The 25,501-nt window shown below is 48.3% G+C and overlaps 1 protein-coding gene across 2 annotated transcripts; it reads right to left on the reverse strand.

The window, feature by feature from the left end:
* Positions 1 to 1,312: 1,312 nt before the first annotated feature.
* On the reverse strand, positions 1,313 to 25,501 carry LOC306833162 (aryl hydrocarbon receptor-like). 2 transcript variants are annotated; one of them, XM_079358257.1, is made up of 11 exons: positions 25,411 to 25,501; positions 24,867 to 25,293; positions 20,876 to 21,063; positions 11,862 to 11,971; positions 7,822 to 7,911; positions 6,434 to 6,563; positions 5,473 to 5,606; positions 4,563 to 4,765; positions 4,373 to 4,482; positions 3,224 to 3,365; positions 1,313 to 3,145 (listed from the first exon to the last, which is right to left on the reverse strand). In XM_079358257.1, the coding sequence occupies exons 2-11, from the start codon at positions 24,905 to 24,907 to the stop codon at positions 1,480 to 1,482; spliced, it is 2,814 nt and encodes a 937-aa protein (XP_079214383.1). In that variant the 5' UTR covers positions 24,908 to 25,293; positions 25,411 to 25,501; the 3' UTR covers positions 1,313 to 1,479. The 2 variants fall into 2 exon arrangements, with proteins under 2 accessions (XP_079214383.1, XP_079214382.1); XM_079358256.1 differs by having other exon boundaries at positions 24,867 to 25,487.

Below are 25,501 nucleotides of genomic sequence, written 5' to 3' on the forward strand. Positions count from 1 at the left end.
GCCAGCAGCACCACTACGCTCCGTTTCAAACACGCTGCGAGTGTATTTTCGAGCCGGACAGAATAAAACAACCTGCACAGGAAGTCAAACAAGATATATTTTTTTCAAAATAAAACACAAGGACGCACTTACACGGCGGACGGACCGCGGCGGACTCGGACCACGTGGGCTCGGCTGTGTTTCAACAGGCAGCTCGTAGTTCGTAGTATTTGATTTTCCCCGTCGTGAACGAACTCCCAGTTCTCTCCCAGTACGTCCACTTTGTTCACACGATCTCTTCATCCCGTTCGCTGGTTTCAGATTTGTGCTCAACGTGGCTGATGCATTATGTTAGATATGTTTTATCTTTTGGAGAGGTTTGATTTACATGGTTTATTTTTGTACTCGAAATAAAATAAAATGAGCTTACTGAAGCTGCAGCTTCCGATGACTCGTTTCGGGGGTTAAAAGTTTTCAACATACGACGATAAAGGAAAACTCAGCTTCAAAGGGTCGAAATCAGCGGTTCTCAACTGCTGGGTCGGGGCCCAAAAGTGCTTCGCGTAGCGGTTTTCAGTGGGTGGCGAGCTTGTGCCAAACAATCTGTTGAGCGTTTTTCAAAATGTGCTGGTTTTGTTTAGTTTCTTGCTCACGTCAGATCTTTTGCACCGTTTGAGGAACAAATCAGCTGACGGAAGCAGCAAACTGCCAAAAACACATTTTCCTTAAATCGATCTGATTGATTGAGCTGATGGCGGGTCCTGAGGCTCGACCGGTTAAAAACGCATGTTAGAAAATCTCTCTGTTGTGTTGCTCCATAGTTCAGCTTCCTCTAAATCTAACGTGTGCTTCGTGTTGTGTCTGAGCGCAGATAAAGAAACCTCACTTTCACCGCTCAGTGTCTCTTTAAATAAAATCCTCTGAGCGCTCTTGACTGCATTATTGTAAACAAAGGACTCGTATGATAATATGACTTATACAACACAATAATCTTGCTCCTTCACAAACAAAACAAAAAAATATATATTACACATTTGTACTGAAAGAAAAACATTTAGGCCTACGTTAATTCCGCTTTGTTCGTGCTGTTTTCTAAATGTATAAGGCTGGCCCAGTCGTTGCCAGAGTGCCTTCTGGCCTTTAACAGAGTCCTGCTGTATGACTGTTCCTGGTCAGATGGTCAGAGGTAGAAACCGGTGGCTGGAGGGTCGGGGAGGCTGGTCAGAGTCTCGGGGACGGGCATCTGCACTGCAGGGGGCGCTGTTCCGTTCATATTGGGTAGAGCACATCCTCCTGGGTACGTATTGTTCAGGATGCAGCCGTTCTCCATCTGCACAAGACCAGACGATGTTACGAATACAGACTGAGTTCGAGTATGAATGACAGATACAGAATGAGTAAAACCAAGCGTTCAGCGTTACCCCTTCCCCTCAAAACGACCTCCCGCTTTGTCAAAAGAAGCAGAGCGAGTTGTTTCAAAGCCCGACGCTCAAATTGTTGCTATAAATATAAAACCAGTTCAAAGTGTTTCAACGAGCTCACCTTATTAGGGTTAGGGTTAGGGTTATGAGGAATCTCAGAGGTCACCACACCATAGTGGTCCAACTGCCGACAGGCCTTGCTCACTCCCAGGATCTGCTCCAGGGAGGCGTTGGGTGGAGGGCACTGCGACAGACTGGAGATGACCTGGGCCAACGGAACCGGGATCTGCTCCTGCTGCCGTTTGTGGTTCATCCCCTGCAAGGACGAAACCGTGGACTCGGCCACGTGTTGCTGTGCGCTCCTTCCAAACATACCACTTCCGCTTACAGAGTAATCCATACTGTCAATATCAGGCATGCTGTAATCCATGCAGGAATCTAGAGAGGTGTTTGTCAGAGGTTTTTGGCTGTTATCGAGGCAGGAGGTGCTGCCAAGACTCTCGCTGAATCCAAAATCCTGCCATGCGGATTTTGCTGCTGAATTCTCTGTGCTGGACAAAGCACACAGTCCGTTGAGGTTGGTTGCCTTCTGTTTGGCATGGCACTGTTGTGAGAGGTGGCTCTGCGTCCTGGGTTGCTGCTGCTGCTGCTGCTGCTGAAGGAAGTGTTGATGAGGTTGCTGCTGCTGATGAAGGTTGACGTCCCGCTCTGAGGTTTTGCCATTAAAAAAAGTCTGTTGCGTGTTGTAGTGATCTATTTGTATCCCTGCACTGGTGAGAATGTCTTGGGCTGTCCACTGTCCGTTGGTTACGGATTGGCTCAGCAGGTCTCCGTTGATTACTGAACTAGCCAAAAGGTCACTCTGCTGGTGCCAGTCGTGGGCCACTTTACCTGGTCGCATGTTGAGGTGCTTTTGCATCTGCTGGGACAGCTGGATGATGGGAGCCTGGCCCATCAAGGGAGGCTTATGGTGAGGAAACTGCATTTGAACATTAGCATCAGGCGCGGGGTTACTTTCAGATCCTGAAGCGGTGGTGGCGGTTGCTGAGGAAGTACTGGGAGGCACCTGTCCTCCATGATCCGTGGAATCAGTCTTACCCTCGATGGTGTCGTAGATATACGAAAGGATCTCATCGTTTGTGAGCAGATCATCCAAGGTGGGCACTCTCTCAGGGTCCATCTCAACTCTGATCATCCTCTCATCCAACAAGAGCAGCTCAAGGTCCTCGGCACTCAGACCCAGGCCTTCCAGAGCTCCAAATAGTTCTCCATTCGAACAACTCCCCTCATCTGAATCCACAACCCCCTGGCCTTCCAACGAGAGCGAGTCCAGAGTAGCCAAGAGCGGGTCAAAGCTGGTGCTGGTGTCTGCAATACCTGGACCCAACACACCATTGCTCGGCTCGTCCCAGCTCCTGTGCAAGCTGGACGTTTCTGTGTCGGTGAAGCCCATTGGGTCACCAAAGAAGCTGCTAAATGACATTTTGGGCTCTAGGGCGGGCTGGCAAACATACACTGATTCATCCTGACTCATGAGCGCCCCAAGAAGAGAGCCGGGGTCAAGACCGTCCCTGACCAGCCTGTCAGTCCGACTCTTCTTCGACTTACTGCCGTTCTTCTCATGGCTTCCATCTCTGAAGCCTGCGATGGGATGGTTGGACTGGTAGAGAAGAGCCTCACCTGTAGCGTAGGTGAAGGGTAAATGCATGGAGCGTTTACGCAGGTGTTCTCCCCCCTCTTCGTCCCTGTAAAGATGAGAGAACATGGTAACTACAGATGACTGGTGCACTCCCTGGTTTACATCACAACATGAAGGAACGTACAGCAGAGGCCTCTGGGTGGCGATGATGTAGTCGGGTTTGCTGTTCTTGTACACCAGCCTGGCGTTGGCCTGGACCCATTTCCAGCGATTCTCCTTGGTGAGAAGCCTGAACACGGTGAGCCCGCTCTCTCCAGTCTTCATCACTGCACAGACGCAATGCAAACATGTTTGTTATCAACAACAACGATGGTCACACATTGGCCTCCGGGCCCTCACGGTTTCAGGGTGATCAAAGCTGTGAATGGTTGTTTATCTCTTACATTATCACCTGCACCATTTTCTGTGTTTGAATGTGGTCGATATGGTTACTGAGCCCAATCTGTTGTTTGTACTTCGGTCTGCTTCTTGGTAAGGACTACAACCTTCCACTCTGTGAACCCGACTGAAAGCTCGATATTTCAGCAGCAGCAGGCTCCAAACATGGACGCCATATTTGTGTCTAAAATCTATGATGGGTAGTTTTAACAGAAGTTTGATCATTGTGAACTTCTGGAAGTTGTTTCCTCGTCAATATCTGAGGATCAACACAAACAATAACACACACTGTCAGACCGCAGCAGCCCATTGAAGTCCTGTCATTGGTTGTAAAGAGATTAATGGATGGATGTGGCCGACACAGTGCGACTGACCCTCCCACTGCTGTATGTCGGGAGTGCTCAGTAAACATATCTGACCTCTAAAGGGTTTGAGTTCCTGCATGGATCATCTCTGATGCTTTGCTCACTCAGTGGATTTACGGGCCTATCCTCTCCTCTGGCAGCTCGCCGCTGTGGCTCAATCTGCTCCGTAATCCAGCAGGATTACTTGCGAAAGCAGTCTAAACTCTCCGACCACGTTGGAAGACAGCTCCTCAACTTTCTTGACAGCGCTGACTAAAATAGCAGGAAATGTCTGACAGATAAACAGCAGAGGCCGGTGGATTATTATTGGATACACATGGTGCCTTTTATACAGGCTGGTAATGGTTTTTCTGAGAACATCAGGCTGCAGCTAAGGCAAGGATGCTAGTCCCATGCTAGGCTAAAGTACATCTACAGTGCACCCAGAGCCCAGATTCAGTGAAGAGATGTTAATGTGGTCGTCACCCTTTTTGAAATATTTGCCCGACGAGTGTTTGTTGTTAAATAAAGAGAATAAGGTAGATTCTTACTTCTGACGTGATTCTCTGCACAGTACAACATATCTGCTGCGTGGATGAACTGATATCCAGATCCTCGTACCCTCAGCTCTGCCTCGGTGTAGCCGAGCACTATCTTCCCCCTGCAGACAAAAAGGACCATCGTTCATTTTCAGATCGTCCTCGTTCACACGGTCGATCTCACGGTCGATCTTCTCCTTACTTTGCATCGCAGGCCAGCGGCGTGAAGTCCAGCTTGTGTTTAGTCCTGAAGATCATGTTCTTGGTTCTGATCTCCAGGATGGACGGAGGCTGCAGAGGAGTCGCAATGGCGAAGAGAGCGAGCTGAGGCGGCGCCTTGCCTCCATTTTCCTGCCGCTGGTTCTGTCCATGAAGGAACTTGAGTCGGCCCTGGATGTTTAACGCCTGGAAGCAGAATTAGATCCTTAAAGTGTGTAGATGAGCTTCATGCAGACACACTATCATGGCATGTGGTCACTCGGCCCGAACGCCTCTCATGGCACTACGCAGATCTGACCCAGCGCTGAGCTCCAGGTTCAATCACAGTATTTCTTCATGTTTAATGTGCTGAAGCTGAATGTTTCTCCACACTGTGCTGGATTATAAGCGAGTGTTTGAGCTCCACTGGAGTCTCTGTCAACAGTTTAAGAACAGTGAAGAAGAACGCCGTCCTTGACACTCATGACCGTCATCTCGTCTGTGGTCACGTGGTCACCGTGCTGCTCTCGTGCGTTTCATATTACAGAGCGTGATTCTGGTGACAGTACTGAAACATGTGCACGGCACGCTAATCTAACCGAAGAAGCCCACAGCATTAAAGGGAAGTCAGTTGTTGTAAAATCAACCTTCAAACGAGGCCCCTCCTCCTGGGCTCGTCGTCCACAGAAGCCCCGCCCCCTGCACGACGTAGTGTGTACGTTTACTGCACAAACTATCTGCCAGTGTTTGTCTACTTCCTGTCCAACAGGAAGTAGCTTGTGTTAGCTCTTTCACTGACTCATTTGTTCTGTTCTGAGTTTTCTAGGATACAGGACCTCAACTTCCTTTTTTTAGTACAAACAAATGACCTTTGACCTTCAGGTACGCTCTTCCTGTCTGAGCAGTCAACCTACCAGGAAGCCCGACGAGTTGTCGAGGAGGCAGCGAAAGCGACAAACGAAGCTCCTCTCCAGGAAGGACGAGTTCTCTGGAGGAAGCTGCTCGGGGCTGTAGGTGACCACGGACGAGCTGCTGTCGGGTTCCATCTCTGGAGACGTAAAAGGAAAGCTCATGTCAGTTATATCCAATCTGAAATCTCGTAGGGCAGCGTCTCTATAGTACATGAGGTTAAACATTACTGGATATCAGTCACGTGCTGAACTACGGGGTAAAAGTCAGGAAGTGCCTGCCTCCTCTCTCCACTCCATGAAGATCCTGCATGCAGCGAGAAGCTGCATTTGGATTTATCTGTGTAGGATGAGCAACTTGAGATCACCATCTCGTTTTCAAGAGGACAACATGACACAAACATGAGACAAGACAACAAACCAAACATCTCGTGTGTGTGTGCTGGAAGGTCTTCATCATATCACACACACGTTTGTTCGTCCCTGTGTCACAGCATTCTGTGTTTCATGAATAAACGCGCGGCGACAGAGTTTGTTGGTGTTCAAGGGGAGTCGGTCTGAACACACAGAGACAAATGATACAGACATAAGCATCTTAAAACTCAGATCTGGGACCACTTCACCTCCTAAGCCCGAGTGGAGCTTACAGGGTCATGTGACCTGACCGAAGGATGGCCTCCTAGCTTAATGCCTGAACTGGTCATACTTAACCTCCTGATGTGGACGTCTCTCGGCTGTGTTTACACGTCCAGCACTGACCCTGATCACTGACTCAGACTCTCACATCTTCCAGACCATCAGCATGTTCACTCAGATCCCACCAAATCTTGACCTTGAAGTTCAGCAGTAAAAAACAATCACAAACACCCGTCCAGCCGCCCCCCCTGAGAGACGGTGTGCTGGTGATTCTGTGCTTGTAGAATCTATGAGGGTAGATCTGCTGGGTCCTCAGCAGGAGCTGGATCACCTTGAGGGGAGTCCTGGGTGATGGCGGGCGCAGCAGCAGGAGGATTCAGAGCCCAGTGCAGGTTCCTCCTGAGCTCCTGCTGGTCTTCAGTGTGGACCAGTTCGTACACGCTCTGGTGCATGACATCCGTCTGACAGAGAGAACACACGAGAGAATGAGTGTGTGTGTGTGTGTGTGTGTGTGAGTGTGTGTGTGAGAGAGAGAGAGAGTATGTGTGTGAGTGTCATATATATACTGTATATAGATATAAAACAGAATTAGCACAGGCAGAGTTAAAAACAAACAAAATAAAACATAAAAATGAGAAACTGAAACAGTTCAACGTAACAGAATTAAAAACAGGAGTTTTGCAGTGAAGAGGATGAAATCAGTGAGTCGGCTTGTTTGAACAGGTGAGTTGGTCAGAGAGTTGATGTTCTGGATGTCGGGTGGGAGGGAGTTCAGATGGGGCGGGGGGCCGGGGGCTCGAGTAGTCTCATATTTATATTTGAAGGACAAGCTAAGGAGGACATCCCACAGGATGTCTGAGTCCAGGCCTGCAGCTGGACTCACTTGTCTGCCAGCAATGTCCACCTGGTCCCGCTTGGCTCCCCTCCTCTCAGATCATGTATGGATTTATCTGATGAGTGTAAAGTGTCGAGGGCCTGTGTGACTATGTCAACAAGGATGCAACTTAGTGAAGTGTTTGAATTTATGCTTTGTCATGCTCGTCAGCAAAACGGCCAGCCAACCGCCAATCATGGAATGGAGTCCAGAGAAATCCTTGCTGATAGTTAAAGGAGAAATGTTCTCTTCTCTTTGACCATGAAGGAGGGGGTCTGGGACACCTGACGAGCAGCGCTGAGAGGTGTTTGGGCTGTTAACACAGGATGACAGCTGGTACCTGTTTCTGTTAAAGCTATAGTTTCATAAAAAGTAGTTCAGTGTGTTCATGGCTGTAAGAATAAATCCCTCCCTCAGGGGTGCGTCCTTCTTCGAGACTTGCTGTGCTCCACAGAGTGTCGTGTTGTTGTTCTCTGCAGCCCGCCGCTGTGGCTGCTGCTTCATGCAAAAGGCCAAGCTATAAATAGGTCAGGTGGTTTTTCTTTTTGCTGTGACTCTGCACCATGCAGCGAGTGGAGCGACGGATCAAACGGGACCCCCGTGCTGCTCCCAGCAGATGCTGCACGCAAACCGTCCATCGATGGCCAACAGAGCCTGGAGCCGCTCAGAAGTCTGCACACTTCCTCTCTGCATTTAGCAATAAAAGGACGGATCGGGTCGGACGCATCACTCTGCCATGTGAAGCACTTTAAAGTGAACGTGTGCTTGTGTGTCGCTGCCAGGGGCTCGTTTGCACCTGTGATCTGATTGGAGGGACAGTGGTGGAGGTGTTGTTGCTACGTTACCTGGTGGAAGCCCAGGTAGTCCTGGATGGTGTGGGAGGAGTAGAAGATGGTCCCGCTGGCTGTGACCACCATGACAAAGCCGTTCAGAGCCTGTGGTTTAAACAAAGGACAAACAAACAGGTCTGAAACCTCATGATACACTCAGGCCTCCATGTTTAAAGCTACACATGTAGGGCTGTCCACACACACACACACACACACACACACACGTCCTCACAGAGTAAAGTCGTACTCTGCTTCCTGATTGGCCCACAGGCTGCAGTGAGGACTGAGTGATGTCATCCTGCCTACAGATACATGTTGACTTCCTTTAATTCACAGACACCAAGCAGGTTCTCTTGAGTCTGTTTCATAATCTAACACACCCTCCCCTTCATGACATCACAAAGGGCAGTAGCCCCTCCCCCAGGTGGGTGACACTCCCACAGCTAGGTGTTTGTTCTGCCCTCTGAGTCTGCCTTCTCACCGTAAACAATAGGACATGGAGCCAGAAAGCAGCGAGTACACCCGAGCCCTTCCAGAGAGGGGGCGTGGTCAGACACAGCTCATTTACATATTTAAAGCTACAGACACAGAAACACCCGAGCCCTTCCAGAGAGGGGGCGTGGTCAGACACAGCTCATTTACATATTTAAAGCTACAGACACAGAAACACCCGAGCCCTTCCAGAGAGGGGGCGTGGTCAGACACAGCTCATTTACATATTTAAAGCTACAGACACAGAAACAGCCTGTTCTGAGCAGGGCTGAAATAGAGGGGTTTATAGACATGATCAAATACAGGATCAGAGTGGATTTACAACAACACACTTGATGAAGAGGAGCTCTTTTTTTTTTTTCTTCTAAACTCTATTTGTCCCGTGGGGTAATTAGCGCACCAAGCGTTCGACCACAGGAGCAGCGAACTGCAGACACCCTGACAGAGCAGGGGTGTGTGGGGTTAAGGTGTCTTAACCCCAGGGTTAAGTGTCTTGCCCAAGGACACATCGGACATGTTGCTTGCAGGAGCTGGGGATCGAACCCTAACCCATCCTGCAGAGATCTGCATCTGTAGTCCATTCTGAGGGTTTGTCCTCAGCTTACATTAGAGCCTTTTTAAAGTGAACAGAATGATTCACTTCCTGCTCGTGTTCGTGATGTTTTCCACTCCAACAGTCAGAGAAGTCTTACTGGATGTTTCTCATCATTGTTTTGCTGTATTTTCAAAACTGACTTCATAACAATACTTTAGTGCTGCTGCAAAAGTGAAAGGCTGTGCAGGGTCAGTAAGGAGGCCACGTCATCATTGTTGACTGGTGAACTTTGACCTCACAGCTAAAAACAATTCAATGACATCATGATTTCACTTTTACGCCTGGAAGACTTCAATTTACAGCATTTTAACTTGAGATCAGATGTTCCTCTTCTTCCTCCTCCTGGCAGGGAAGGCTGTTTCCTCTCCTCTCCTGGAAGTGTGATACACAAAGGGAGGAAACTGGACTGGAAAATCAATGCAGGTCCAAAAAAGATTGGGCAGCCAGCGAGCTCGCTCTCCTCTCCAACACACCGGGGCGCGGAGGGCGAAGAACCACGATGAGCGAGGAGAGATTTCACAGGTCACTCAATGAAACATGAACTGTGAGCTGAAAATCCAGCAGCGTGTACAGATCATCAGGAGTCGCCTTATCTCTAATGTCAGGCTGCGTTCACACTGAGCTGCTTGGTTCCTAAAATCTCAGCATTGTGTTTAAACAGAAGAGCTTCTCGGTCTGAGCTGCCGGCTCGTGTGTTTGAAGGTGGATGGCGTTCTGCAGGAGTCCGAGCCTTCCTCACTGTCGTCTTTAGGACACAATGAGAGAGGAAAGCTGTTCACAAGTGGACACACAGTGAGAGCGAGCAGCGCCTGCAGGACGGGGACAGAGCTGAGAGGAGCACTCCTCTAGTCAAACAGGACGGCTCAAATGAAGCTTTTCCATTGGCTGTTTCCAGAGTGTGTCTGATCACTGATCGTCTTTACGCCTTTTCAATGATGGTTCTGTCTTTAAGACACACTGACGTGGTGTTTCTGTGTTGAATGTGATTCTCCTGATTCCCTGTGGTAACAACATAACAGCTTTTTACCTACGATAACGCAGAGGATTGTTTCCTGATTTCATTTTCATTTTATCGCTGACTCATCACATTTTTGTCTTACGGTCCCATCCAGACCGGCTGCAGGCCGCTCTGGACTCGTCAGTGAGGACACGGCACACTGGGTCAGACTGATGGAGAGGTAAGCTGCCCTGAGCCTCTGTCATTGGCCTAAATAGATTTTGGGCACTTGTCAGGAAAAAAAAGTGAAACCACACCAGCGCTTCAGACACACAGACGAAAGCAGAGCAGTGGACGCCTCGTCTTCGTCACCTCCCAGGGACAGAAGTGTCAGAAGAGTCAGACTCTTACAGCCACAGACGTCCAGTCTTTATTTCAGTCAGTCGAGCCTCTGTACACGTAAAGCAAATTTACTCAGGGCTTTAAAATAATGTCTGAACATGACATCACGTCCTCGGAGCGTGCTGCCCGCCACCCGCCCGCCGCTCACTGATGACTTTTGATCAGAGAAGGGATTAAATAGTGCAGGGTTACAGATTCTAACCTTTAGTGGTATACGTCCAATGCCGTATTATTCTGCAAGGATTCAGAGCTCGTATTGACTCAACAACACAACTCCCCTTGTGACACCGCTCTGGAAGGGCGCCGTCGCTGCCTCCTTGGCTCTGGGCCACCAGAGGGCTTTTCTGTGGTATATTTGGCGTTCTCATGTGTTATCCTCCTCCGCTCTCCCGATTTGTTTTCAGTCTGAAGGCAACAAACACGGATGCTTTGTCACAACACTGGAACTCACAAGGTGCCCGTTAGCGTCTGCAGGAACTTCCTCCAACGTAATATTCTTCAGTTTGGCCTACGAGGACGAACGTGCTGTGACGGCCGCAAAGATTCTTGTTGGGAGAAATAAGCTGCAAATAGAGAAATGATGGAATGCATCCAAACGGCCAGAGCAACGACTTTGTAATGTTTCAAAGTGAAAAAATAAGAAAATGCATTAAAACATGAAAGTAGAGTCAGCCTCCTCTGTAAGAACATAAACCCCGACCCCCCACCCTCCCAATAAAAGAACATTCTTAAACCCTTTTAAAGCTCCCATCTCCTCTTCTTCAGGTGAAATCAGTGTCCTCGCTCCTCTTCATCATGTGTGTGAAGTGTGTTGTTGTAAATCCACTCTGATCCTGTATTTGATCATGTCTATAAACCCCTCTATTTCAGCCCTGCTCAGAACAGGCTGTTTCTGTGTCTGTAGCTTTAAATATGTAAATGAGCTGTGTCTGACCACGCCCCCTCTCTGGAAGGGCTCGGGTGTACTCGCTGCTTTCTGGCTCCATGTCCTATTGTTTACGGTGAGAAGGCAGACTCAGAGGGAAATAGAGATTTTGCGATTTTGCTCAAATCCTCAGGAAACACTCGGGGGCGGAGCAACTGCAACACAACCCGATATTCAGAGCAAACACACACACACACACACACACACACACACACACACACACACACACACACACAGAAGTACAACACAGCTATATTATAAATGACAGCACGCCATGTGGTGACGTCACACAGCTATATTATAAATGACAGCGTGCCGTGTGGTGACGTCACACAGCTATATTATAAATGACAGCGTACCATGTGGTGATGTCACACAGCTATATTATAAATGACAGCGCGCCGCGTGGTGACATCACACAGCTATATTATAAATGACAGCGCACCATGTGGTGACGTCACACAGCTATATTATAAATGACAGCGCACCATGTGGTGACGTCACACAGCTATATTATAAATGACAGCGCGCCATGTGGTGACGTCACACAGCTATATTATAAATGACAGCGCGCCATGTAGAGACGTCACACAGCTATATTATAAATGACAGCGCGCCATGTAGAGACGTCACACAGCTATATTATAAACAACAGAATGACGATAATAGTCGAACAGGAAATGAAGAAAAGCTTCAAAACTGACCTGTAACAAAAGTTCTCCTTCAGGAATCCTGCCCTCACTGGCTCCCGCTGCTTTGCTCTCGTCATCGTTCACGCTAGCTGGAGTCGCTCCATTCCGAGTGGTGAGGGCGACTGTGGAGAGGGACAGATGGGGGGGGGACAGGTTTTTAGTCCTGTGATAATGTTTGCAAAGCACCGCTGTGACTGTCAGCTCGCCTCAAGTTAAAGATGTTAAAGACGCTGCGTGCTGGCCCAATCCCGGCTCATCAAACATTCATCACATGCAATCTAAAAGTCAAACTCACCAAATCTAGGGCCTGTTGTTTCCATGACAACAGCCCATCCGTGGTACACAATGCGTACTGTATGCAGTCTGACAAACACTGTATGCAGGCCAAAAGCTACATGAGCGACGCAAAAAAACAACAATATACAACATATACAACACCAAGCTGTGCCTGAAGGGGAGGGGCTTATAAATTCTGATATTATTAGGTTTGCATGCACTGATGGTGTTTTCACAAACACACACAGACACACACACACAGATACACAGACAGACACAGACAAACAAACACACACAGACACACACACACAGATACACAGACAGACACACCCACGGGGACACACACACACACACACACAGACACACACACACAGATACACACACACAGATACACAGACAGACACAGACAAACAAACACACACAGACACACACACACACACAGACACACACACACACAGAGACACACACACACAGACACACACACACACAGAGACACACAGACACAGACACACACACACACACACACAGACACACACACACACACAGACACACACACACACAGAGACACACACACACAGACACACACACACAGACACACACACACACACACACACACACAGACACACACACACACACAGACACACACACACACAGAGACACACACACACAGACACACACACACACAGAGACACACAGACACAGACAAACAAACACACATTTGAAACTGCTTCATGACTGGTTGTGTAATAATGTGTGTGTAATAATGTCATCACCATCAGTTAGCCGTGGAAGAGCGGCGGTGATGTCATGAGAAAGAGAGCAGAGGTTGGTCACATTAATGTCTGACCCCGTGCAGCGACCCGTGATGACCTCTGACCCCTGAGGTGATGTATGACAGGATTGGCTGAATGGGTTCTGGGTCAGATCTTTTGTTGTCTGCAGTGAGGACTTAACGAGGAGTCCATGAGAGGGGCGGGGCCTCACACTGCAGAGGGGCAGATAGCGGGACCAGGCCTGGACCTTCACACGAGACTTGGCTTTGCTTGGACACCTTTGACCTTATTCCCATGCAGACCACTTGGATTGACTTGTGGAGGGCAGCTGAGAACAATGTGTGACATAACCTGACATATTGGTGAGCGGGCGAGTGGGCGAGCAAGCGGCGTGGGCAACGCACCGCATATGCTGAAACGCTTGAGTGTCGCGACTTCCAGACAGCTTCAGATTACCTCGCCACCTCATGGTTCGCTCTTTGTTCTTTGTTCCTCCACTCGTCTTTTGTTCGCCGTGCGTCGTCGTGATCGGCTAAGATCCGGGTGCAAACAATCGCACATTTTCATGATGAGCGTTCCCAACACAACGCCAGAGTCTGGATCCATCATCATGAATCAGACGTCACGCAGCACGCTCGACCTGCCGTGTGGACGTGACGGTGTCAGGACCCCTCAGATGAAGCTTCTTTTCATGCTAGCACAACAAGCAGCGCGTTCCTTTAACATTAGCACATGATGAACGCTGCTCTCCTAACAGCGGAGTTTTCTCAGTGAAACGACAAAACTGCTTGAATTTCTTGAATTTGAATTTCCCTCGGGATCAATAAAGTATGGATCTATCGAAAACAAACCTCTGTGGTTCACACTCAGACGACAGAAACGTGTTCGTTTCATTCACTTCCTCTGAAGTCGTCTCAAACAGAGAAACCAGGACAGATCTGTGTGACCCCGAGGCCAGCTTGGCTCGGGTCCCGGCCTTCATCATGGAGCCTGCGGGGGAAGGCTTAGAGACAGCGCTCCGCAGAGAGCCGGTCTGGGTGTTCGAGGGTTTATCTGAGCTCAGCGCCCGTAAACACAAGCAGCACACTCCAAAATATTTAGCAAACATTTGACCACTTTCAATTTGTCCCACCGAGCTATTTACAACGGGATTAGAGAGGATGTTCTGTGCTGCTGTCGCTTCAATTTAATGCTCTCTCCCAACATGTCATCCTGGCGTCTCTCCAGCGTGAGGCCGCCGTGTTGACCTCGATCACCAAAACACAAACATGACGCTGCCAAAATACGACTTAAAGTGTTTGTGACCAATCATAGAAAAGATTGGGGATCAAGTGTTACTCAACTTCAGTTAAACCAACACGAGAGACGCCTCGTCTTTAGGGCGCTTATTTTTAGAGCGTGTAGTCGTGCAGACTGAACGAGATCCAGACACCAGGATGTTACAGCAGAGTGAATATCATCATAAAGAGAGAGAGAGAGTTTTGGGGGCGTGTCTTAAACGTTTCAGCCCAGTCGCACTGCTCGTCAGCGTCACTTTTGACCTCCTCGAGTAGGAGCCAAGACACGGCGAGTGGCGGCGGCGTCACGCCTCTCTGTGCGGTCAGGGCTTCACATGGTGCATGTGGAGAAATGCTGCTGGTTGTTGTTCATCCAATCATGTGTGGCGAGCTGAGGAGGCGCTCTGAGCAGACAACCTGTTGTTGAATGAGGCCGTGCGGTCCAGAGAAGCTGATCACCTGACAGGAACATGCGAGCAGCTGAACAGGAAGTGAGAAAGTTGTGTGTTTAGTAGCAGCTGCAGCTAACATGTCTCAGCATGATTACACATCATCTCATCATCACAGAGAGAGAGAGAGGGGGGGGGGGGAGAGGGAGAGAGAGAGAGGGGGGGGAGAGGGAGAGAGAGAGAGAGGGGGGGGGGAGGAGAGACAGGAGAGAGGGGGGGGGGGAGAGAGACAGAGAGAGAGACAGAGAGAGAGAGAGAGAGAGGACAGAGAGAGAGAGAGAGAGGGGGGGAGAGAGAGAGAGAGAGAGGGGGGGGGAGAGAGAGAGAGAGACAGAGAGAGAGAGAGGGAGGGGGGGGAGAGAGAGGGAGGGGGGAGAGAGAGAGAGACAGAGAGAGAGAGAGAGGGGGGGGAGAGAGAGAGAACAGAGAGAGGAGAGAGAGAGAGAGAGACAGAGAGAGAGAGAGAGAGGGGGGGGAGAGAGAGAGAGACAGAGAGAGAGAGAGGGAGAGAGAGAGAGAGAGACAGAGAGAGAGAGAGACAGAGAGAGAGAGAGGGAGAGAGAGACAGAGAGAGAGACAGAGAGAGAGACAGAGAGAGACAGAGAGAGAGAGAGGGAGAGAGAGACAGAGAGAGAGAGAGAGAGGGAGAGAGGGAGAGAGAGAGACAGAGAGAGAGAGAGACAGAGAGAGAGACAGAGACAGAGAGAGAGGAGGAGAGAGAGAGAGAGGACAGAGAGAGAGAGAGAGACGAGAGAGAGACAGAGACAGAGAGAGAGGAGAGACAGAGGGAGGGAGAGGACAGAGAGAGAGAGAGAGAGAGAGACAGAGAGAGAGAGGGAGAGAGAGAGAGAGAGGGTGGAGTTCTGATGCTGTGATGTGCATCAATAAAGACTAAAATGAAGACATAACATTCAACCATCACGGAGAAGAGTGTGTGTGTGTGTGTGTGTGTGTGTGTGTGTGAGTGTGTGTGTTAGTACACATAACACTCACACACTCACACAGCACAGGTGTGTGTCGTGTTAATTATTCTTGCAGTGTTTTGAATGGCAGCGAGTAAATATAGAACGTTTCAACTCCTTCACCCCCTGAACGCTGCAGCGAATGAACACGCGATGCACACATACATACCATCATCAGCTAACATACACATGGATGCACGGCAACACACACATGCAGGCTCACATATAGAGGCTGAACACACACACCACACACACACATGCTCACATATAGAGGCTGAACATGAACACGCGGCCGCTAATGCAGGGGGGAAGCACGCACCCTTTCGTGTCTCCCGAGGTTTCGCGATCACATGGCTGCATATTTGCTTATGAGCGATCCAGAGAGGTGGGGGGGTGAGGGGGGTGACGGGATTTGGGCGGGGTAGAAAGGGGAGGGGTCACCACTGTTTACCAGGTTTTCCCTATGGTGGCCTGCATTCCTTGCTGTGCTGTATCGTGATCAGCGGCGATGGGGGGGGAAGAAGAGGGGGGGGCTAAGCCCTGTAGGGGTCGGACAGAGGAAGGACGGGCGGAGAGGGGGAGGGAGCGAGGGAGGTTTGTCATGCAGGGATGACCTACTGCTGATCAAGCCTTTTTCATTTGTGCACACAGATGACCTACAGGAAGGGGGGGGAGGGGAGGGGGCGTTTCAAACAACGACTCAGCGCCCTCGGTCAGAGCCAAACACTGACAGGTAGCCTGACAAGTCACATGACTCTCAAAACAGTCCCACAGCTTATGTAACCAATCTGGGAGCAGCAGCAGCGGCGCTTCATGTGTCAGAGCGGTTTGAACACGTCGCCGCCATTAAAGCTCGAACTGAAAGTTCAAGAAGAAACGTCCCTCAGCGTGACGCTCGGCTGACACAGAGAGGTTTCCATCAAACAGACGTCGTGACATCAGAGACTCGCGCTCCGAGTTCGCCGACAACGAGCTCACGTAGAGACCCGCCCGCCCGGGGGAATCTGTTCTTCTTCGTCTGTTTCAGAGGTTCAGTATTAAACTTTTAGGCAGCGAGAGAAGAAGCAGTCTGTAGGACAGGCTGTGTGGCGTGCAGTGCGTGGCGTGCAGTGCGTGGCGTGCAGTGCGTGGCGTGCAGTGCGTGGCGTGCAGTGCTCACCTTCGCTCATGAAGACGTTTAGTTATAACGAGCGTACGGTAACGTGGGAAAGATTTCTTCGACCGCTGAGTCGCTGCGATGCGTTCAGGGTCTCAGGACAAAAAGCGTGACGACGAAGGATTCATAAACAACACGCTGCTCACTTCCTCACTGTCATGTTCAATGACAGGAAGTTTAATAATCTCATCGACATGTCGTTTGAGCGTTTCCTGTTCAGCAGAGCGCTGAGGGATTATTTTAATCTGCGTCTATATTTACAGTCGAGTGAATGTGAAGAGCTGTTTGTTTCACATCAGGTTTAAACGCCGCTCTGTGAACCACGCCGTTTTCTGAAGCGACCATCTGACACGGGGCGTTATGCAACAGAGCCGTCACGTGACGGCAGGTCGCTGTCAAACTCCCCGAGCGTTCCCAGGATGTCTCCGAGAGAAGCAGATCGTCTGCTGATGGATTGAGCACAGGAACAGAAAAGGCCGGTCGAGCCGTTTGGCGCCCGGAGAGCGCTGATTGGCTTAGCGGTATCATCAGGATCTCGTTAGGGAAAACATCACAACAGCGTAAACCAAACGACAGCGTTCGCTCACTCGCTTTATCGCGATGTTAGGAAAGCAGTTCGTTTCCATGGTAACAACAAAGTGAGAAGCTTCTGTGGGCGTCGGCTTCTCATTTCATTCAAAGGTCTCACTGTTGCTAGGATACAAAGCAACTTCCTCGTTAGTGTTTAATACGCTCCGTCACATTGTCTTTTATTCACCTCACACCTGCTGAAGGTTCAGAAGCCCCGCCCCTTCTTGACTTGGATTGGTGGGGTCAGGTAGAAGTGACACGGACGAGCGCAGCGATAAAAGCGGCGCTGACACTGAAGACGGCGTTGCACTCGTTAAGTGTTGAATGTGACTTTTGACAGACTCGTACGAAAAAGCATATCAGGGATTTTTTACGCCACTGCTGGAAACACGTGGCGTTTAAACAGACACACACACACACACACACACACACACACACACACACACACACACACACACACACGAAGGATGTCTGCAGCTGGCAACACAACATCACGTAACGTTGAATGTGACAGAAATACTCCGACATCCATCGTGGTCGACCTGCGAGCTGAAGCCGTCTTTAATGGCTTCACATTCCCACGTTGAGGTGGTTAACCAGCGCGGCGGCGTGGGTCACGCACGCAGCGTTAATGATCCAAACGACAGACAACAGCTGTGAAGATGGCTCTCCCCTCGCACCCCGAGCGGGGGAGAGCTCCTCGTTTGATCGGGGTTAGGATGGGTTACCGCCCCTCTCTTGTGACTGGCTGAGAACGGCGAGCCCATTGTAGCGGCCTGACAACACAAAGATGGCAGCTGGGTGGGATAATACTGTGAGGAAGATTAAGCGGGGCTTTGTTCAGCTCCTCGGACACACACATCCACCACAGAGCTCCATGATGGGAACACTTTTAGCATCGTTTAGCTTCCAGCAGCTCAACATCCAAACACAGCAGCATTAGCATTAGCACAGTTAGCATTCCCCGTGTGCATCAACAGAGCGCACACTTTCAGATCCCTCCAACAAGAAGCACATTTTACTCTTCATACAAATAAAAGTCTCAATCAGCTGGAGGCGGAGGGTCCTCGGGGTCCGCGGCGCCGCTTCTATAATGTAAGAGCCCTGAGCTCGTTAATTACTTAGAGACTGTCCAGGAAGTAGGCTAATGCAGTTAGACAGGAGGGTTTGTCTATAGGTCGCACTTTGACCTCTGCTACTGAAATCCTCTATTAATAATTCACTGTGACAGGAGAGGCCGGCAATTACCTCCATATGGAACTGAAGGAGAAAAATAAAAACAACTATTACTGATAGCTCTGATTCATCAGGGAGGGAGGGGCTCGCTCCCCCTCAGCCCCACGTTATTTATCCACAGTTAGGTTAGATAAAGAAATACACTATAGGGTATTAAATGTTCTACGAGTTGACTTTAACCTGAGGAGCTCTGAGAAGCTGGTTGGTTAAAAACCAGCGAGAAAGAAAGAGAGGGAGACGCAGCTAATTACAACAAAGACGATGCTAATGGCTAATATCATAGAGGACAATAAAAAGCTAAACATGGAGGACGATGAAGAAGAGGGCTGCCTGAAGGAGCATCATTGATATTAAATGTTGTTTGCATAAAGGACCAATCAGAGAGCTGCTGTCTTCCTCTGTGATCAATCAGCCAATCAGAGAGCTGCTGTCTTCCTCTGTGATCAATCAGCCAATCAGAGAGCTGCTCTCTTCCTCTGTGATCAATCAGCCAATCAGAGAGCTGCTCTCTTCCTGTGTGATCAGTCAGCCAATCAGAGAGCTGCTCTCTTCCTGTGTGATCAATCAGCCAATCAGAGAGCTGCTCTCTTCCTGTGTGATCATGAAGGAAACCTGCTGTGTTGAAGCTTCTCTGACAACAATGCAGCAGCCAGTATGTCCTCCTTCTAACTTTAGATTCTGCTCCTGAATGCTCTGGATCTGATTGGACCAGAGAAGGTAGGCGGGGCTTTGAAGGCCGTTTTGGACGCCCCTGGGTTTGCCAGATATGAGAGCAGTTATCAGGTGAACAGGTGTTGCAGCGATGGAAGCGGGCAGTGGAACTGCTTCAGATAGAAGTGATTGTACCCGAGCTAAAAAGCCTCTGCATGTTTCTAATAAGCTCCAGCAGCAGAAAGCTGCTCAAACTAGGATCAATGTTGGAGATGAAACATGGAGAGAGGTTAGAACGCAGAAAGCTTTACAGACCCATGCAGAGCTGGCTAAACACTGAAGCTACAGTGTCCACCACATGCAGAGCTGGCTAAACACTGAAGCTACAGTGTCCACCACATGCAGAGCTGGCTAAACACTGAAGCTACAGTGTCCACCACATGCAGAGCTGGCTAAACACTGAAGCTACAGAAAGCTGCTCAAACTAGGATCAATGTTGGAGATGAAACATGGAGAGAGGTTACGTTGCTTTAAGCTAGCAGCTCTGCGACCATGAGAAAAGTAAGTCACTAAGTTTTAAAGTTATTTCTTTACCCATCGCTAAATAAACGTGATTATTAATTCGATCAAACAAGAAAGGCAGACGCCATCACAAGCCTTCACATGCTCACAACATTCAAACCGCACACGTCCAGTAAAAACAGGAAATGACTTATCTCCGTCTCCAAACAGCCGTTTGAAAAAGGCCGCTGCCTTAAACAAACATCGCTCTGCCTCCATTTCATAAATTCTTTAAACTCCAGGCTTTCTCTGAATTATTCATCGGACGGCCGCATTGCAGCATTCTCTCTGAAAGATCACCGCCTAAAATAACAATGTCTTCACTCCGTATAGTGGAGAAGCACCCTACACATGAAATCCATTGGCGTGCGAGCGTTGTCGATGCTTCGCCGTATGGTTTTAATGGCCACCAAGCAGCGAAGGCGTGACGTCACGTCCACATGCATAGACATGAGCGTCCATGAAATATTGAGCGCCTCTCCTCTGGATGAAGTCATCCGAGCGAGGCGGTGGCTCGGCGCTCGTTCTCACTGTGATGAGAGGAGCCGGGAGATGTTGGAAACCCGTCGAGCCTCGTCAACGCAGAACGATGAAGAAGACATGTTGGATTTGTTTTGTACAAATATGGATGAAGAGAAAACGTTGGGAAACACTCGTGTGTGTGTGTGTGTGTGTGTGTGTGTGTGTGTGTGTGTGTGTGTGTGTTCAGTGAGAGGAGGCGCAGGAAACGGATCCATTAATATTCACAAAGAAAAAGTCTGATTGACACCTCGACTTGTAAGCTAGTCACCGAGCCGTTCCAGGAGAGGATCAGGTTTAATTAGGAGCAATGCACTTTAGCTTGATGGTAAGCTAGCAAGCTAAAGGCTGCAGGTCTACAAACACATATGCTAAAGATGCACTTTGACTTCCTGTGCACTGTTATGGCGCTCTTTTCTTAATGTGCTAATGACCTGCCGTCCTTTATTTTGAAGGCTGGCGTTGGAAACATTTCAGTTTAGTACGGTTAACCCTGATCTTGACCGCTTGGCCACAGCCAAGCTCGGCTGCATCAGCTACGTATTAGCATGACATTAAAGCAGCATTTAGCCTGAGATCACATGATCAACGTTTACCAGAGAAGAAGTTCTTGGCGCGCAGGTAGCTGACGCTCAGGCGCAGGATGGAGAGTTTGTCCAGACTGGCGGTGACCTCCTCGGGGAACGGCAGCAGGCTGGCCAAACGCTCCAGCTCGCCGTTCAGCCGGTCCCGGTGCCGTTTGGACGGGTTGGACTTTGCTCCTTCAGCCGGAGCCTGCTTCACTCTGATGGTAGAAACAGAGAAATCGTTTAGAGGTCATGAGAGGCCCCGCCTCAGCGATAAACCAAATGAATTTAAATAAATCTTTATTTATACTTTCAGCTGAAACACGCGATTAATCACGACTTCAAAAAGTTATCACTTGACAGTGGCTCGGCTGTTTCTGTGTCTGTATCTTTAAATATGTAAATGAGCTGTGTCTGACCACGCCCCCTCTCTGGAAGGGCTCGGGTGTACTCGCTGCTTTCTGGCTCCATGTCCTATTGTTTACGGTGAGAAGGCAGACTCAGAGGGCAGAACAAACACCTAGCTGTGGGAGTGTCACCCACCTGGGGGAGGGGCTACTGCCCTTTGTGATGTCATGAAGGGAACATCTCCAAACGGCCTGTTTGAGCAGGCAGAAGACGGAGAGGATGGACTTGTCTCATGATTGGAGGGTTTGTAGAGTCAGAGGAACATGGAGGAGAGGAGTTTAAGTCGTGAGAGCGTTAAACTGAGTTTTTAGGAGTTTTGTTGACATTTCTGCAGCACAAGTCAAAGTGAGTGCACACACACACACACGTTATCTAACAGCAGGTATGTGAAGGTGTGTGACCCACTTTCATCCTCACTGTGGATGTGATAAAGAATTAGAATAGTCCTAAAGTATAGCCTGTTTGAGTTACTGAAGAGAGAGAACAGTTCGTCCAATCAGAGGACGCCGTCTCGTTGCATCAGCAGCGTAGCAGCAACTCCAGCTGACATCTGCCATGACTGTTAGCACACACTGACGCTGTCACATTGGATCAGTGAGCGTGGACGCTGTGTCACTGAGCTTCACCTGCACAGCTGCTCACATGTTACATCTTTATTCACATTTCACCTGCGTTTGTCTCAGTCTACTTCTGTGAACACAGATCGTCTTCATCGCAACCCTTCACCATCGAGCACCAACAGAAAGCTGCTCGCTCCGGGTCTTCTTTAATCATTCATCCATTACACCAGTGTTGGAGGACTAGAAGGTCCTTCTCAGACCGGGTGGATCGACTTTAAATCAAGACCACCACTCATCCTCGTCATCACGAAGAAGGAAAGCTCCTAATGAACTAATAACTTCAAGTCATTTGTAGTTTGATCTTCATCCCCTGGTTACCTTCCCCGTGTCACGCTTTCAGTGAGGGACACGCCCCCTGACCATAGGATGAAGGTTTGAGATATTTATGGTCCTGGTCTTAGTCTTGGTCTCGGTCCTGGTCTTGGTCTCAGTGAGCTTGGTCTTACAATGCACCCTTGGGTTGGTTCAGGCTCCTCGGCCTGAACCATCTAATAAACACGTTTATTAGATAAACACGTTTAAACGTGTTTATTAGATAAACACGTTTAAACGTGTTTATTAGATAAACACGTTTAAACGTGTTTATTAGATAAACGTGTTTATCTAATAAACACGTTTATCTAATAAACACGTTTAAACGTGTTTATTAGATAAACACGTTTAAACGTGTTTATTAGATAAACATGTTTAAACGTGTTTATTAGATAAACATGTTTAAACGTGTTTATTAGATAAACGTGTTTATTAGATAAACACGTTTAAACGTGTTTATTAGATAAACACGTTTAAACGTGTTTATTAGATAAACATGTTTAAACGTGTTTATTAGATAAACATGTTTAAACGTGTTTATTAGATAAACATGTTTAAACGTGTTTATTAGATAAACATGTTTAAACGTGTTTATTAGATAAACATGTTTAAACGTGTTCGTGTCACCGCTCCACGCTATGCCGCGTGATGACTGCTGTAATCCATACAGCGCCCTCTGCTGGTGACAGAGAACTGCTGCTTTGATTTAATGAAACTCAAGTGTGATCTGACTGGTGAATAAAGGAGCAATATCGGCACAGATATGTTAATCAGCTGATATTAATCAGCTTCCTGAGTTTAACGATCACGTCCTCTGAACGTGCAGATTCAGACTCCAGGTGATTTAATCACTGATCCTCAGCCTGGAGAGGAACTTTAACAGGTGATGTTGTAAGCATGCTAACATGCTAACAAGCTTATTAGCTTTATTGTTTCTAGATGGAAATTAGTGTCTCACTAAATCTGGTGCATCCCTTTTTATTCGTCTTTGCAGAAATAATCAGTCAAAAATAAAATGAATGAAAACTGAAGAATTCTTACAGAAGAAATCTTTTAACCAGCCGGCACAAATAATCACATTCAGGACATTGAACTTGTTTCAATAAATAAGGAAACAAGTCCTGTAAACAAACACTGCTCTCTCTCTCTTTCTCTCTCTGTCTCTCTCTTTCTCTGTCTCTCTCTCTCTCTCTGTCTCTCTCTCTGTCTCTCTCTCTCTCTGTCTCTCTCTCTCTGTCTCTCTCTCTCTCTGTCTGTCTCTCTCTGTCTCTCTCTCTCTCTGTCTCTCTCTCTGTCTCTCTCTCTCTCTGTCTCTCTCTCTCTCTCTGTCTGTCTCTGTCTCTCTCTCTCTCTCTGTCTCTCTCTCTCTCTCTGTCTCTCTCTCTGTCTCTCTCTCTCTCTGTCTCTCTCTCTCTCTCTGTCTCTCTCTCTCTCTCTGTCTCTCTCTCTGTCTCTCTCTCTCTCTGTCTCTCTCTCTCTCTGTCTCTCTCTCTCTCTCTGTCTGTCTCTCTCTCTCTCTGTCTCTCTCTCTCTGTCTGTCTCTCTCTCTCTGTCTCTCTCTCTCTCTCTGTCTCTCTCTCTCTCTCTCCTGTATGTGCACGTGTTAAATGTGAGTGACTTCATGCTTTCACAGGAAGCTGAAGAAGCTGCTGCTTGTTGAGAGGAGTTAATAGAAACTGCTGCAAACAGCTGGAGTGTAAAACATGCAATCAGACGTTATTATTATTATTATTATTATTATTATTATTATTATTGATCACAATGACACATATCTTTATCAGCCTGCTATTTCTAATAAAACAAGGCTGTGATTCTAAGGAGCTCGTGCAGCAGGTGTGTTTGTGAGTGAAGAAGAGGAGCTGGCCTTCAGCTCGGGACCACGGCAGGGAAATGGCGTCTGATGATATCACAGCGGGAAAATGACCGACTTTAAAATCACCTCCAATTCTTCATCTTTCGTTTGCATTGATTTAAATATTTAATGGTTTCCAGTCAGGTTGAAGGTTTAAAAAGCAGAAGGCCTGGTTCAGGGACAGACGGGCCATTAGCAGCAAGATTCTTCATTAAATTACGGCCGAAAAATACAATAAATAAAACTCTTAATAAATATCACAAACTCTTAATAAATATCACAAACTCTTAATAAATATCACAAACTCTTAATAAATATCACAACACTAAATAACATCTGATTTTTAAAGTCGTCCCTGTGATCCTTGAGAGGACGTTTGGACAGAAAATGGCGCAGAGACTGTGCAGCAGGCCGGTCAGTCATATTACTCATTTAAAAAAAGAGACATGAAGTGGAAGCGTGTCTTCGTTTGGTTTGAATGATGCAATAAAGTGAGAAACGATGCATCCATGAAATCTAACTATGAGAGTGGTGCAGGAAGAGGCCGCAGCAGGCCTGCAGTAATCCAGCAGCTCGACGTCATCAATCCCTCTTTATGGCTGTTGTTAAGGCCTGATTTTATGTGCATTCAAGGTTTGATGATTTGGACTTGAGCTGGAAACGAAATTTCGAGGTAATCTGATTATTATTATAATTATTATTTTTATTTATTTATTTATTTTTGCAGCGAGCAGGATTCACGGCAGCGTCCTTCTTCGTTTTCAAACCAGGATTTCTTTTTTCACTTGTTATTAAAATGTAGAGAAATCAAAGGATGAATTGAACTCACGCTCTCTGGACGGGTTTTCTCCTCTTGCGTCCTGCATACATGACGGATCCTCTCTTATATAAGCCTCCGAAGAATCCACAGAAAATCAAAACACGGAGCCTCTTTCCACGGCTACATGAAAATATGATCCAGTGATTCTGCACATCAACACCGAGGACACATCCTCAGAAAACACCTGAAGAGATGAATGGGAGCAGGCCGAGGGAGGCCGAGCAGGACGGAGCCTGGTCCTGGTCCTGGTCCTGGTCTCTGGTCTCTGCGGGCCGCTCCGCGCTCAGCTCCAAGTCAAAGAAAGAAAAGAAGAAAGAGGCACAGCGGAGTCCGCTCAGGAGGTCAGGCTCCAAAGAGAAGCGGCCAGTTGTTGTCCCGTCGAACTTACGAAAACATGAACTTGTTCCAAGTAAAACGGCGATGTGGACTTTTCATCCTGGTGATTAAAAAGCAGATTATCGCAGAGTGCGCACAAATCCTCCTCTTCATCCTTCACTGACAAAGATCAACATGAGAGCTGCAAAGACGCGCAGGAGGCGCTTCAACTATTTACATTTTAATATTCCACATCAGCGCTGCTCTCCAATTAACGCCGGACCAGGAGGATGGACGGGGTGCAGCGGACGCGCGCATTCCACTGGCGG

The sequence above is a fragment of the Symphodus melops genome (genome assembly GCF_947650265.1).
Source record: "Symphodus melops genome assembly, chromosome: 12".
Taxonomy (NCBI): Eukaryota; Metazoa; Chordata; class Actinopteri; order Labriformes; family Labridae; genus Symphodus; species Symphodus melops.

What these genes read in the sequence shown, in the direction of transcription:
- LOC306833162 (XM_079358257.1), bottom strand. Translation starts at nt 24,907, where the DNA reads ATGTATGCAGGACGCAAGAGGAGAAAACCCGTCCAGAGAGC. An exon ending in CGCCAAGAACTTCTTCTCTG is followed by an intron (nt 11,972 to 20,875) that starts GTAAACGTTGAT and finishes CCCTCTCCACAG; the next exon opens with TCGCCCTCACCACTCGGAAT. An exon ending in ACAACTCGTCGGGCTTCCTG is followed by an intron (nt 4,766 to 5,472) that starts GTAGGTTGACTG and finishes TTCTGCTTCCAG; the next exon opens with GCGTTAAACATCCAGGGCCG.